Source organism: Hemitrygon akajei, chromosome 17 (genome assembly GCF_048418815.1).
Source record: "Hemitrygon akajei chromosome 17, sHemAka1.3, whole genome shotgun sequence".
In the NCBI taxonomy this organism is placed as follows: Eukaryota; Metazoa; Chordata; class Chondrichthyes; order Myliobatiformes; family Dasyatidae; genus Hemitrygon; species Hemitrygon akajei.
In genome coordinates, this window is record NC_133140.1 from 72,791,655 (window position 1) to 72,807,500 (window position 15,846).

General features: G+C 41.3%; 1 protein-coding gene across 2 annotated transcripts; it reads left to right on the top strand.

Annotated features, from left to right (window-relative positions):
- Positions 1-4,165: 4,165 nt before the first annotated feature.
- cmc2 (C-x(9)-C motif containing 2) lies at positions 4,166-15,624 on the top strand. Of its 2 annotated transcripts, none has more exons than XM_073070387.1 (4): positions 4,166-4,277; positions 10,296-10,459; positions 12,632-12,703; positions 15,330-15,624. In XM_073070387.1, exons 2-4 carry the CDS (start codon positions 10,379-10,381, stop codon positions 15,402-15,404), a joined length of 228 nt encoding a protein of 75 aa, XP_072926488.1. In that variant the 5' UTR covers positions 4,166-4,277; positions 10,296-10,378; the 3' UTR covers positions 15,405-15,624. The 2 variants fall into 2 exon arrangements, with proteins under 2 accessions (XP_072926488.1, XP_072926489.1); XM_073070388.1 differs by having other exon boundaries at positions 4,179-4,277; positions 10,346-10,459.
- Positions 15,625-15,846: the final 222 nt, after the last annotated feature.

A 15,846-nucleotide genomic window follows, 5' to 3' on the forward strand; every position in this document is an offset into this window, starting at 1 on the left:
AGATTGCAGTAATAGGATGAGGTTGTAAATCAATGTTCAATACTGTAGAAATAATTTTGAAAATGTCTTTCCAATATTTTTTCAAAAGCGGACATATGAGTTAAAGAAGCTATCTCAGGATGACATCTGTCACATATAGGATTTATATGGGAATAAAAATGAACCAGTTTATCCTTGGACATATGAGCCCTGTGTACAACTTTAAACTGTATCAATGAATGTTTAGCACATACAGAGGATAAATTAAATAATTGAAGAATTTTATCCCAATTCTCAATAGGGATAGTAAAGTTAAGTTCTCTTTCCCAATCATTTTTAATCTTATAAAAGGCCTCTGAATGTATTTTCATAATTATATTGTCAACATCTGATATTACACCTTTCTGAAGAGGATTTAGTTCTAACAATTTCTCCAAAATACCCGAAGAAACAAGATTTGGAAAGGTAGGAAGTACAGTGTATAAGAAATTCCTCATCTGTAAATATCTAAAAAAAAGAGATCTAGCAAATTATATTTATTAGATAATTGTTCAAAAGACATAAAACAATTATCCAAAAATAAATCAGAAAATCATAGTATACCTTTAGTCTTCCAAGCTGAATAAGCTTGGTCCATAATAGAGGGATGAAAAAAGAAATTGGATACAATAGGAATTGCTAAAACAAACTGATTCAACCCAAAAAATTTCCAAAATTGAAACCATATATGTAAAGTGTGTTTAACTATCAGATTGTCAATTCGTTTATGCAATTTAGAAAGAGCAAAGGGAAGAGAAGTCCCTAAAATAGAACCCAATGAAAATCCTTGTACAGATTTAGTTTCCAGATTTACCCAATGAGGGCTAGGAGATAAATCCAAATCCCTTAACCAACAATTCAAATATCGAATATTAATTGCCCAATAATAAAATCTAAAATTAGGCAATGCCAATCCACCTTCCTTCTTTGACTTCTGTAAATATCTTTTACCTAATCTAGGATTTTTATTCTGCCATATATATGAGGAAATTTTTGAATCAACATTGTCAAAAAAGGATTTCGGAATAAAAATTGGTACCGCTTGAAATATATATAAGAACTTGGGTAAAATAATCATCTTAATAGCATTAATCCGACCTATCAGAGATAAAGACAATGGTGACCATTTAGTAAACAAACATTTAATCTGATCAATTAAGGGTAAAAAATTAACCTTGAATAACTCCTTATGATTTTTTGTAATTTTAATCCCTAAGTATATAAAAAGTCATTAACTAATTTAAAAGGTAAATTTCCATAAATTGGAACCTGTCTATTTAAGGGGAACAATTCACTCTTATTAAGATTCAATTTATACCCAGAAAAATTACTAAACTGAGCCAATAATGAAATAACTGTAGGAATGGATTTCTCAGGATCAGAAATGTATAATAACAAATTATCTGCATATAATGATAACTTATGTATATCCATCCCACGAGTAATGCCAAAAATGTTAGGTGATTCTCTAATAGCAATTGTCAAAGGTTCCAGAGCAATATCAAATAATAATGGACTGAGGACAGCCTTGCCTGGTACCCCGAAATAAACGAAAAAAGGGAGATCTTTGATTGTTAGTAAAAACCGAGGCTACTGGAGTATGATATATCAATTTAATCCAGGATATGAATGTCGGACTAAAATTAAACTTCTCAAGCACAGTAAATAAATATGGCCATTCAACTCTATCAAATGCTTTCTTCGCATCTAATGAAATGACACATTCTGTCGTGCTGCGTGAAGGAGTATAAACAATATTCAATAATCTCCTAATATTGAAAAAAGAATAGCAATTTTTAATAAAACTAGTTTGATCCTCTGAGATAATTTGAGGTAATACCTTTTCCAGCCTTGTCGCCAAAAACTTGGAAAAGATCTTGGAATCTACAGTCAATAGATATATTGGTCTATAAGATGCACAGTCAGTAGGGTCTTTATCTTTTTTCAATATTAAAGAAATGGAAGCTCTATAAAAAGATTGTGGTAGTTTACCTAGTCTATTTGCTTCTTCAAAAACCCTGCATAACCAAGGAGAAAGAGTAGAGGAAAAAAACTTTAAAAATTCCACTGTATACCCATCTGGACCTGGTGCTTTCCCGGAATTCATAGAGGAAATAATGCCTTTAATTTCTGCATCCGTAATAGGAGTTTCTAATATTAGAAGTTCTTCTGATGATAATTTTGGAAAATTCAATTTCCCTAAAAAATCATGCATGGTATTATGATCATGAGGAAATTCAGAATGATACAGGGAGGTATAAAAATCTTGAAAAGATTTGTTTATCTCATCATGATTAACTGTCAGTTCACCATTCTGTTGATGAATCTTAATAATTTGATGTTTAACCAAAGTATTCTTCAATTGGTTAGCTAACAGTTTACCCGATTTATCATTATGTATATAAAAATCACTTCTGGTTTTCATTAATTGATTTTCAATCAAAGATGTAAGTAATAAACTGTGTTCCATTTGAAACTCAACCCTTTGTTTGTAAAGCTCCTTACTAGGAGCAATCGAATATTTCTTGTCAATTTCTTTAATCTTATCAACCAATAAAAGAGTTTCCTTCTTAATACGTTGTCTCAAACCAACAGAATAGGAGATAATCTGTCCACGTATATATGCTTTAAAAGTGTCCCAAAGTGTTCTGTTCTGCTCCTATTGTCGTTGGATTTGGAGGCTTGTGTCCTCAATGGCCCAGGGAGCTATGTTGGCTGGAGTCAGTGCCAAACAGGTCATAGGATAGAGGCCAGACTAAGACGAGTCCACCAGTCCTCCAGGTTCGAGGATTCAACTCAGGGCTAACAACTCTGACTGATCAAACAAAATTGTTACAAAAACAACAATGAAGAATCCTTTTACATCTGAGTATGATAGTATTCCTGAGTCTCCACCCAGGACTTTCATGACTGACAGAGAGGAGCCTATTGATATGATGACAGAAGCCCTGAACAATGGAGATGAAGGACCTTCATTGCTGCCCTAAATGCCAGTGGCGTAATGGGCAATAGATAAGTTTTATGGTCTTATGTCAAAATAAATGGGAAGTTGACCATTGTCATCCCATTCTCCTCAGAATGAGGTACAGATTGATGACATTGTTATTTAGTTAGACTTGGATAAACCTGTCTAATTGTCATTCCCTATAATGGACCAGACATCAAATTCAGGAATTCAGAAACCACCAATAATATTGTTAGCACAATTTAAGATGACACAGAGACCAGGAAAAATGGCCAAACACATGTTACACAAAACTTGGAGAATAGAGAATGCACACTAATGGAATTTGAAGGTGATGAGAGAACTTTCAATAACTAGTGCACCTCAGGCTGATGAGAATGTTTATACGATGCACTTTAATTGGTTTAAAGAGTCACAGATTGTTAAATATTGGCATCATGCCATAAGAGGAGATATTTTAATACCTCTATAGTTAAATGCCAGATTTTATTTGATAGATTTCCCTGTGGTTAAAGGTACAGGAAATTCCAGAAAAATTGCAGAGAGCTGCAGTAATTACTGTACATGACTTTACTTAATCTCAAAAAAACCCTTATCAACGCAGAGGGATTATGTAACAATCTCAAATTTGGCTGCATCCGAAAAAAATTAATCAGCTTCTTTCATTTCCTCTATGATGACAATCAACAGATTCGGCACCAACTCAGTCCCAGTGCTGACTGGGATTAAGCAAGGATGAGTCAAAGCTCCAACTCGCTTCTCACAAGAATCAGATTTATCACTATTGTCTTAAATGACGGGAAATTTGGCTGCTTTGCGGCACAAGTTCCAACTCTCCCACAGCAGCAGATCTTGTAGATTCCGCATTGACCTACCCGTCATCCTGGACTCAACCTACGGGGGAATAAAGGGCAGGAAAATAATCAAATACGATTGTTACTTTACAAACTCTAATCCATTAATTAAAGGAACAACCTAATCAAGCGCAAAGGTTGCAAAAGTAAGCAGAAAATAAGAAAAAAAAGACCCAGGTTTCTAACAGATTCACTGCCCCTTTAAAGTTCTTGCGCGTTGATTACTCTCAGGACGTCATTTCAGACGCCGAGACTGAAAGTCTCCACCTCTCCATTCTTTGATTGGTTCTATGAAGGAAAACCCGCCTCTTATCCGTTTGTCTATTAGGGGACCAGGTTACAAAAAAAATACATGCCTCTGTTTGGTTAGATCCCTTGTCAATCAAAAGCAAAACGTTGCTTCCTGTCTTGCTGGGTCTCTGAGCAGTTTCTGATAGAAGGTGAGTAGTGGCGGGTTCACGTATCGAACATTGGGATTTATTCCCCCTTTAATTTGTAGGAATTATACATAATAATCAACCTCGGCAGGAATAAAACGCCTGGAATTGTGTATAGATGTAGAAATTAATGCTTTCTCTTGTCCTCTGTGACCCTGAGTTCTAGATTACCTAACTCAATAATAACCGACGATCTACTAGTTCTTGCTGATGCACTAAAGCTGAACGCTTCATAGAGTTATTAAGCACTTCAGCACAGAAACGGATCCTTCGGCCCATCTAGTCTGTGCTGAACTGTTATTCTGCCTAGTCCCATTGACCCGCGCGTGGACCAAAGCCCTCCATACCCTTCATGTACTTATCCAAACTTCCCTTAAACTTTGGAATCACACCCACATCCATCACTTCCTCTGGTAACTCGTTTCCACTCGCATCACTCTGAGTGAAGAAGTTCCCATTCAGGTTAACCTGAAATATTTCGTCTTTCACCCTAATCCTGTCACCTAGTTCTAGTCTCACCTAAACTCTATGGGGAAAAAGCGTGCTGCTTGCATTTTTATCCCATCTAGAACCCTCATGATGTCGTATACCTCTATCAAATTTCCCCTCCAGAGAATAACATACCCAGCAGTAGTAAATCAGTGACCCTCTCATTACCTCCATGACTCTTAATGCCCCTCATGTGATTGCTATACCTTTAAACAACTCACGGAGTTTATGAGCTGGTAAACTACCCACCGTGGATCAGTACTGAAGAAGCCTCTCAGATAAATGGCAAAAGGTCTTCTACACAACACAGCAAGTCCAGTTGCCTTGATTTAACACTGCTTTAATACAATGACCTGAATGACTGAGAACCTTCTTAGGCACACTTCATAACCATAAGACTATAAGATACAGGAGCAGAAGTAGGCTGTTCGGCCCATCGAGTCTGCTCCACCATTCAATCCTGGGTTGATCCAATTCTTCTGGTCATCCCCACTCCCCTGCCTTCACCCCACACTTTGATTCCCTGGCTAATCAAGAATCTGTCTCTCTGTCTTAAATGCACCCAATGACTTAGTCTCCACAGCCGCTTGTGGCAACAAATTCCACAGACTTACCACCCTCTGACTAAAGTAATTTCTCTGCATCTCAGTTGTAAATGGTTGTCCTTCAATTCTGAAGTCGTGCCCTCTTGTCCTAGACTCCCCTACCGTGGGAAGTAACTTTGCCATAACTAATCTGTTCAGGCCTTTAAATACACCAGAGAATAAATTTCTAATATATTTAACCTTAACCTATAACTCTTAAAATCCCTGCAGTACCCTTGTAAAATTTCCCTGAACTCTTTCAATCTTATTGAAATCTTTCTTGAAGGTAGGTGACCAGAAGTGCACATAATACTTCAAACTTGGTCTCACCAATGTCTTAGACAACTTCAACATTACATTCCAATACCTGTGCTCAGTACTTTGACTTATGAAGGCCAATGTGTCAAAAGCTCTCTTGATAATCCTATCTACCTGTGACATCAGGTTTAGTTGATGGTATCGGACAGGATTTGGCAAGTGTGGATCGGGACAGATTGCTTTCTGGTAGGTGGGAGGCCTTCAAGAGTCACATATGAGTATAGTGTTTATATATTCCTGTTAGAATAAAAAGCAAGGTTTCAAGAGATACTGAGGCTTTGTTTAAGAAGGAGGAGGAAATGCATAGCAAGTGACTAATAAGGTTCTTGCAAGGAATTATGGATCTGTACTAGATCACTCTGTTCTAGTACATCTCTAGGTGTCTTATCATTCACTGTGTAAGTCCTTCCCTGTTTTTTCATCCCGAAGTGCAACACCTCACACTTGTCTGCATTCAATTCTATCTGCCATTTTTTTTTAGTCCATTTTCCTAGCTGGTCCAGATTATCCGGCAAGGTTTGATAGCCTTCCTTGCTATCCACTACGTTCCCAATCCTGGAGCCGCCAGCGAACTTGCTGATCCAGTTTACCACATTATCATCCGGATCGTTGATATGTAAACAAACAAAAACGGACCCAGCACTGAACCCTGCAGCACACCACCAGTCACAGGCCTCCAGTCATTGAAGCAACCATCTACTACCACCCTCTAGCTTCCTCCAACAAACCAATGTTGGATCCAATCTATATCTCATCCTGAATGCCAAGTGACTAGACCTTCTTGACCAACCTCCCCTGCAGGACTTCACAAACAGCCTTGCTAAAGTCCATGTAAACAACATCTAATTTTCTAACTTACTTAGAAATAAAATCAATGTGCTAAAAGTTAATAATTCTTAGTCCTGATTCAGTTAGCAAAGTTCTGTCTCTTGATTCAGAAGACTTTGGATCCAAGTTCCATTCTGGTTCTAATAAAGGGCCTTTGTCCTGAAGCATTAACTGGATTTGCTTTCCACAGGTTCCTTTTCAATAGACTAACTGAGTGTTCCCATTCTAGAAACTTGAGCACGTTGTCCCAGGACCTAGGTAGAGCATTACTGAATGGTATCTTGACAATATGTGCTGCCATCATTTGGATAAACCATTTCACTGCTCTGTTAAATGGGTCTAAAAGATTGTGTTACTGTTGTTCAGCCCAATACCCCTACTGGGGCACAGGTCACCAACAACATCTCATCAGAGTCCTCTTTCTTGGGCCAATCCCACAAGTAGCCCATCTTATACGAATATTCTTCCTCTCCCAGGAATAATGTCTTCAGAGTTTCTGTATCTGTGGGTTTTTAACGGGATGAGTGTGCTAGCCCTGTGCCTAACCCTCCTCCTGGGGCCATTCATGGCAGAGTTGATCTAAAACATCTAAATTTTGTGGAAAAGCAGGCCAATATTTATTCCTTACTCAGTATTATGTTATACAACAATTTGTGCAGTGATTCCCACATTGCTGGCCTTGGGAACAGATGTGCAAAAGTTCCCCATTTCACAGAAACTATTCAGCATAACTCAGTGTCCTAAGTTCATGAAGGGCATTTAAAAAAAAAAGCAAGTTTCTATCTTGGGTCAGGAATCCTGGACGTGATGAAGTTAAAAACTTGGGAAAAAATGTAGGTGACAATTGAGTTCAAGTTTACTTGAGAGAAATGAAAACAAATGAAATGTGATTAAAACATGAATAAGTAACAAAAAATGTTGGAAATCCTCAGTAGCTCAGGCAGCGTCTTGGAGAGAGAAACAGAGTTATTTTGTGTCTTTTACATAGCCAAGTTTCCATCGAAATGTCATATTTGTGTAATCACAAAACTCAAAATTTCCATGAGCAGATTTATTGGTGTTATAGGACTATATGTTCTTTACATTAAATAAATCTACTGAAGAGCAGGATGTTGGTGCAGTTTTGAGTTTGTTGCGAAATCAGTTCAATGTGGAGTTTAGATAAAAAGATAGAGTTCACTCCACACTAAACTGATACCAAAATCTACAAACTCACTTTCCAGGATTCTATAATAACAGATAATTAGTTTTATCTATTTATTTATTTGTTTGTTTTGTATTTGTCTTCATTTGTATATTGATTGTCAGGATGGTGTTTATTGACTAGAGCTCAGTGTTTAACACCATCATTCCTTAAGTCCTGAGCTATAGTCAATGAACAGCATTCTGACATCGAAAAGCTACAGAACCTGGGCCTCTGTACCTCCCTCTGCAACTGGATCCTCAACTTCCCAACTGTTAGATCGCAATCTATGTGAATTGGAAATAGCACCTCCACCTTGCTGACAATCAACACTGGTGCACCTCAGGGATGTGTGCTTAGCCTACCACTCCACTCACTCTATACCCATGACTGTGTGGCTAGGCACAGTTCAAATGCCATCTATAAATTTGCTGATGATACAACCATTGTTGGCAGAATCTCAGATGGAGGTAAGAGGGTGTACAGGAGTGAGATATACCAGCTAGTTGAGTGGTGTCGTAGCAACAACCTGGCACTCAATGTCAGTAAAACAAAAAAGTTGATTGTGGACTTCAAAAAGGGGTAAGACAGGGGATTTCAAACCAATCCTCATAGAGGAATCAGAAGTGGAGAGAGTGAGCAGTTTTGAGTTCCTGGGTGTCAAGATCTTTGAGGATCTAACCTGGTTCCAACATATCGATCCACCTATAAAGAAGGCAAGACAACAGCTATATTTCAGGAGGAGTTTGAGGAAATGTGGTTTGTCACCTAAAACACTCGAAAACTTCTTCAGATGTACAGTGGAGGGCATTCTGACAGGTGGCATCGCTGTCTGGTACGGGGAGGAAGGGCCACTGCACAGGACCGAAATAAACTACAGAAAGTTGTAAAATTATTCAGCTCCATCATGGGTACTAGCTTCACTTGAATCCAAGACATCTTCAAGGAGCAGCGCCTCAAAAAGGCGACGCCCATTATTAAGAACCGTCACCACCCAGGACATGCCCTCTTCTCATTGTTATGATCAGGAAGGAGGTACGCACGCTCAGCAATTCAGGAACAGTTCCCTCCCCTCTTTTGCCTGCTTTCTAAATGGACATTGAACCCATGAACACTACCTCACTTTTTTATTATTTTTCTGTTTTTTTGCATTATTATTTTAATATAACTATTTAATATACATATATACTTAATAATACAGAAAAAATGAATTAGATTATGTATGGCATTTTACTGCTGCTAGTAATTTAACAAATTTCATGACATATGCCAGTGATATTAAACCTGATTCTGGTTGAAGTCCTTGTTATGGCTTTTCTTCCCACCACCGACCCCCATTTCCTTCAAGCACCGTTGGCGTAGGTAAGGCTGGTGTTTCTTGCACTTTCTCAGCCATTTCATGAGGTTATTGTAGCTCTGCAGTCACAAGGAGGCTAAATGCAAGGGAATATCAGATTTTCTACCCTAAAAGACTTAATGATCCAGACTTCACAGACACAAGAGATTCTGTAGATACAGCAAATCTTGAGCAACACACGCAAAATGCTGGAGCAAGTCTGCAGTCCAGGCAGCATCAATGGAGGGGAATAAACCATCGACGTTTCTGGCTGAGACTCTTCTGGTGAGAGTTTTTATTTTGTTTTATTTAGAGATACAACAGAGTAACCAGCCAGGGTTCTCAGCTGAAATATCAGTTGTTTATTCCCCTCCATAGATGCGGCCTGTTGTGCTGAGTTCCTCCAGCATTTGCTCATAAGCCAGGTTGTTTTTCATGATCAGATTTACTGATCCTAGTTTATCCATTCCTGATATTTAACTACATGAGTTTGCACTCCCCCGCTTGATGTGGAGGTGGGGAGTTTGTTAGACCATAAGACACAGGGGCAGAATTAAGTCATTTGGCCCATTGAATCTGATCCGCTGTTCCATTGTGGCTGATCAATTATCCTTCTCAAACCCATTCTCTTCCCTTCTCCCTGTTATGTTGGATGCGTTACTAATTAAGAACATATCAACCTCTGCTTTAAATGTACCCAATGATTTGCCTCCACGGCCGCCTGTGGTAACGAATTCCACAGATGCACCAGCCTCTGGCTACAGAAATCCCTCATCATCTCTGTTCTGAAGGGATTCCACGTATTCTGAGGCTGTGCCCTCTGGTCCTAGACTCCCCCACGAGAGGAAGCATCCTTTCTACCTCCATTCTTCCAAAGGCCTTTCAATATTCAATAGGTTTCAATTAGGTCACCACCACCCTCCACTTCATTCTTCTAAACTCCAGTGATGATAGGCCCAGATCTATCAAACGCTCCTCATGTGCTAACTCTTTCGTTCCATGAGCCACCTCGGAACCCTCTCCGTTCTTAGATAAGGGGCCCAAAACTGCTTGCAATACTCTTAAGCGCAGTCTGTTGGGGGTGTTTAACTTATTTATCCAGGAGTTTAGTCTTGACCTTTTGATAAAGTTGAGTAACATAAATGTCATTCTCTGCATTCCCAACAAGACGAATATCCTTGCCATTCTATTGTTAGCCGGCTCACTCTCACCTGCAAATGCAACTTGTCGATTGTAATGGAAGAATAATTTTGTTGATGGTGATGTCTATTGATCATGTGCAGCTCCGACTTTTCCAGCAGCAAGCTTTTTAACTCCTGGTATCATTATAAAGGATCAACTTCCCGGCTTGCGACTGTAAACAGATATGCACCCCGACCTCTCACCACACCTGCATTCAGAGGAGTGTAACATTCTCATTCAACGCCTCCAGCAGTGCCATAAAGAAGTGAGTATAACTGGTGCGCTTTCATTTTTAAAAGTTTAAAGGCCTTTACTGCTCCTGTTTTGGGCAGGTTACAGTATATTCTTGTTACTACTAATGCCCACCTTGCCTACCTGCTAATCTCACGCACTTGCATGTCAACCCACTGTCCCTTCCTGTCCAGAAGATGTGAATGGTGGTGGGATCTCGTTGGGGCCGGCGGAAACTCTGAGAGGATGAGGCTGGTGGGGTGGAAGCTAGGGACCAGGAAGCTCTATTTTTGTTCTGATCCTGGGACAGGGGGTGAAAGCAGATGTGCAGGAAGAAGAGGAAATGCAGTTGAGAGCCCCAGTCAGGTGGCAAACCTCATTTCAGGAGAAGGGAGCTCATATTATGGACGTCAGAGTGGAGAAACTCATCACTGGACCAAATGTGATGGAGAAGAACAAACTGTGGGAGAAAACGAACAGAACATAGAAAACTAAAACACAGTGCAGGTCCTGCGGCCCACAGTGTCGTGCCAACCTTTTTACCTACTCCAAGATCAATCTAATCCTTCCCGTACACTTTTCTATTATCCACATTCCTACCTAAGAGTTTCATAAATAACCCTAATTATTCTGCCTCTACCACTAGCCCTGGCAGGTCATTCCGTGCAAACACCACTCTGTGGGGGGAAAAAAAATTACCTCTGACATCTCCCACCCATACTTTCCTTCGATTGCCTTAAAATTATGCGGTCTCGTATTGCCATTTCCACCCTGGGGAAAAGTCTCTGGCTATCTCCTCAATCTATGCCTCTTATCATCTTGTACATCTCTATCACGTCATCTCAATCTCCTCCTCTCCAAAGTGAAAAGCCCAAGCTCACTTAACCTACCCTCGTAAGACATGCTCTCTAATCCAGGCAGAATCCTGGTAAATCTCTGCCCTCTCTAAAGCTTCTACATCAGGGCAACCAGAATGAACACAATGCTTTACGTGGTTTTTATATAGAGCTGCAACATTCCTTCACAGCTCTTGAACTCAATCCCCTGATTAATGAAGAGTAACACAACATAACACTTTTTCAACCACCCGACCAACTTGTGCGGCACAAGTTGACATTGCCAAGAAGCTATGGACTTGCAGAAGATGCTGGTGATCATTCTATCTCCTGCAAAGGAGACAGATCGAGAGAATGAAAAGAAATCTCAGATTGACCACGTAAATGAGAGTGGGGTGGAACCTGGCTGGTAATGTGGTGAAACTTTTGTTTTTTTGGGGGTAGCAGGCACCAATGCATTCATCAGTTTATCAGAGGAAAAGTTGGCAGAACGGTCCTGTGTACGCTCAGAACGAAGACCGGTCCATGTGTTCTACAAAGATACAGGTGTAGCTGGAGTTGACAAGAGTTCCCATAACAAGCTTAGACAGTTCCCGTAGCTACACCTGGAGCTGATGAGAGTTACCACAGCTACACCTAGAGGATATCAGTGGGAATGGACTGGGTGTGTTAGGACGTAAGTGGGAAGGGAATGGACTGGGGTGTGTTAGGACGTAAGTGGGAAGGGAATGGACTGGGTGTGTTAGGACGTAAGTGGGAAGGGAATGGACTGGGTGTGTTAGGACGTAAGTGGGAAGGGAATGCTGGAGGAACTCAGTAGTCAGGCAGCATTTAGGGAGAGGAATAGAGTTGACATTTTGGGCCAAGATCCTTCATCAGGACTGGAAAGAAAGGGGAGAGAAGCTTAGCTCTCCCTCCAGCATTGCGTTTGTTACCAAACATCAAACCATTGTAAAATCACCACGTACAAACAAGCTGGATGAACTCAGCAGGTCGGGCAGCATCCGTTGAAATGAGCATTCCTTCTTCACCTCTCCTGCCTATCCCCTCCCTGCCTCCCCTCCCCCACCCCTTGATCTTTCCTTTGATTGGTTTTTCACCTGGCACCTTCCACCCTCCCCCCACCTTCTTTATAGGGCCCCCGCCCCCTCCTCCTTCAGTCCTGACGAAGGGTCTCGGCCCGAAACGTTGACTGCTCATTTCAACGGATGCTACCCGACCTGCTGAGTTCATCCAGCTTTTGTACGTGTTGATTTGACCACAGCATCTGCAGTGTACTTTGTGTAAACCATTGTAAAAAATTTTGATAAAAAGTTATGAACAGTGTGCGAAGATTGTTCAAGTTTGCTAAGATTCCTTCTCTCCCACAGCACAGTTTCATGAAGTTTCTGGGGAAATGTAATGATATAGACCGAGAGATGAGACATTGCTTAAGTGCAGAGGTAAGATGATCTTGTTGGTTCTAGACTTTTTGATGTTGTTCCTTATTGAGAGAAAACAACACTTCATCAAAAAAAATGTTCTTTTTCAACATTTTATTCCTGTTTGTTTTATTCTTCCACATTCCTGTGCTTTCCTGTTTTGTCCCCATCGATGTCTCATGACCTGTTTGAAGACTTTTCCAAACACCTGTCAGCTGGATTTGCCCATTTCATGTTTAATGATGGCCACGTTGGTCTTTTATGTTGCAACACTTTGCTGAATGATGGAAAGATCTTATTGCTCTGACACCAGGGTTGGATCGGTGAAGCTGGAAACCTGTGAGCAAGGAACTGGTGATATTTTGGGTTGAAACTCTGCACCAGCTCTCAGTAATGCAGAGTTATAACCTGAAATATCAACAATATCTTTCCATTTCCAACACCCCACTCCCCCAACCGGATGCTGCTTGACCTGCTGAGTTTGTCCAGTAGATTGTTTGTTGCTAGAAATCAGTCTGGGCTTTTTGACATTGAAAGCCTCAGCTGAGCTCTGCACGTATTCAGAAGGAGCCAATTCCATTCCCAGTACAGACCCTTCAGCCCGCAATGTTGTGTTGACCTTCTAACCTACCCCAAGGCCTAACCCTTCCCTCCCACGTAGCCCTCCGTTTTTCTTTCATCTATGTGCCTATATAGGCGTCCCTAATATATCCGCCTCTACCACCACTCCTGGCAGTGGATGACAGACACCTACCTCTGCCATCCCCCTAAATTGTCCTCCACTCACCTTTAAAGGCTGGCCTCCGGGAAAGTGCACTGGCTGTCCGTTCAATGCTTCTTATAATCTTATACACAACTAACAAGCCACCTCACATCCTCCTTCGCTCCAAAGAAAAAAGCCCTAGCTTGCTCAACTTTTTCTCATAAGACGTACTCTCTAATCTAGGCAGCATCCTGGTTAATCTCCTCTGCACCTTAGCTGAGGCTTCATCATCCTTCCAACAATGAGGTGAACACAATACTCCAAGTGTGGTCTGACCTCCTCTTTATTCTGGCTTCTTCCCCCTTTTCTCTCCAGTCCTGATGAAGGGTCTTGGTCTGCAACATTAACTGTTTATTCCTCTCCATAGGTACTGCCTGACCTGCTAACTTCCTCCAGCATTGTGTGTGCGCTGGTCTAACCAAGGTGTTACAGAGCTGCGACATTACCTCACAGCTCTTGAACTCAATTGTCTGACTAAGGAAGATCAGCAGCCTCTTAGCCATCCTGTTATTGACCAATTCTTGACCAATTCCTTTTCCATGTAAGACTGGTTGTCGAACTGGGACAAGGATCCTTTCCATTCTGTGTATTCCAGCTCCCTGCCGGATAGGGGAAGATCTGCAGACGCTGGAAATCCAAAGCAACACGCACAAAATGCTGGAGGCACTCGGCAGGCCGGCAGCATCTCTGGAAAAGAGTAAACGGTCAACATTTTGGACCAAGACCCTTCATCAGGACTGGAAATTGAGGGGAGAAGTCAGAGTAGGGTGGTGGGAGGGGAGGGGAGGAAGAAGTACAAGGTGGCAGGTGATAGGGGACAACGGGAGAGGGGGATGGGGGTGAAGTACTGTGGCATTGAGGCCACACTCAGATTGGAGGAGCAACACCTTATATTCCATCAAGGTAGCCTCCAACTTGGTGCTATGGACATCGATTTCTCAAGCTTCCAGTAATTACCCCGCCCCCCCCCCAGATATCCCACCCTGCAAAAACTCATTTCAGGGAGGTAGCACCATCAATTTGCAGGAGACTTCCCGGAGAGGTGGGATGTCTGCAATAGAGTAGCTCCTTAGCAGCGAGCCAGCTAGTTTAAATAATGTTAGCTATGCTAATGAATGAATGACACCTGTTAAACTTACCTCAACATGTCTTTTACATTTTAACCCACCATGGGCAATAGAAAAGTCACTGTTGCAAACAGTGCAGCGAGCAACACTGTCATTATTTTTGACCCCTGTTAGACAGGAGTACACTTTAGTGTAGTCTGGGGTGAAGTACGTTTTATATTTTCTTTTTTTGGAACACTCTGCCATGGCGCTGTCTCTCTCTGTCTCTCTCTCGCTTGCTCGCTCTAAAAAAAAATCGATTTCTGGAATATTGTACATAATTTGCGGGCGTCAGGGAGCCGCTATCAATATGCAGGAGACTCCAGGAACTTCCGGGAGAGTTGGGATGTCTGCCTCCCCCCTTCAACATTCCCCATTCCCATTTTCCACTCTCACCTTCCCATCTCTTCCCTCTGGTGGAGATGGTCCATGGTCTTCTTTCCTCTCCTATCCGATTCCATCTTCTCCATCACTTTATCTCTTTCACCAATCAGCTTCTCAGTTCTTTACTTCACCCCCATCGCCCTCTCCCTACCACTTTTTACTTCTTCCTTCCTCCCCCGGCTTCTTACTCTGACACCTCTTCCTTTCCAGTCCTGAGAAAGGGTCTTGGTCCAAAACGTCGACTGTTTACTCTTTTCCATAGACGTGGTCTGGCCTGCTGAGTTCCTCCAGCATTTTGTGCGTGTTTCCCTGCCAGATAAACCAGCTTCCTTCAGGTTAGCTGTCCTTGCTTGGTTACTGTGCCTAAAGTATGTTGTTTTCTCTCAACTTTCAGCTGCAAGCCAAGAGAGCCAAAAGCAGAGAGCACGCTGCAAGGATGCAGAAGCGAATTAGTGAGGCTTCTGAGTGACTTTCCCCTTGGGCTGTGCATCCAAACCTGGACAGAGAACTGACTTCAAAACACCCCTGAGGACTGGAGATTCACAGAAACTGTCGTCATGTTCTGTTCCAGTTTGCCAACTCATGGAATTACTCCAATTTTCATTACTTATGCCCAACCTCATTGGCTTATTGTCACTGGATTGTTACAAGACTTGAGTGCTAAAGATGATTAAACTCTATAAATTTTATACTGTGTCAGTGAAATGTCAGATCACTTGTGAGTATTTTTGGTAAGGCATTGATCCGCTCTGTGGTCCAATTCTGCCACCTGCTGGAGAGTGTGTGTGTTACAGGAGAAAGATTCCTTATGTTTTAATTCTAGCGTTGGACAGGAAACTACTCAACGTTATTCAATTTGACAAATCTGATAATTTTGAAGGGCTCTATGAATGTGCATTTTACTATGAATA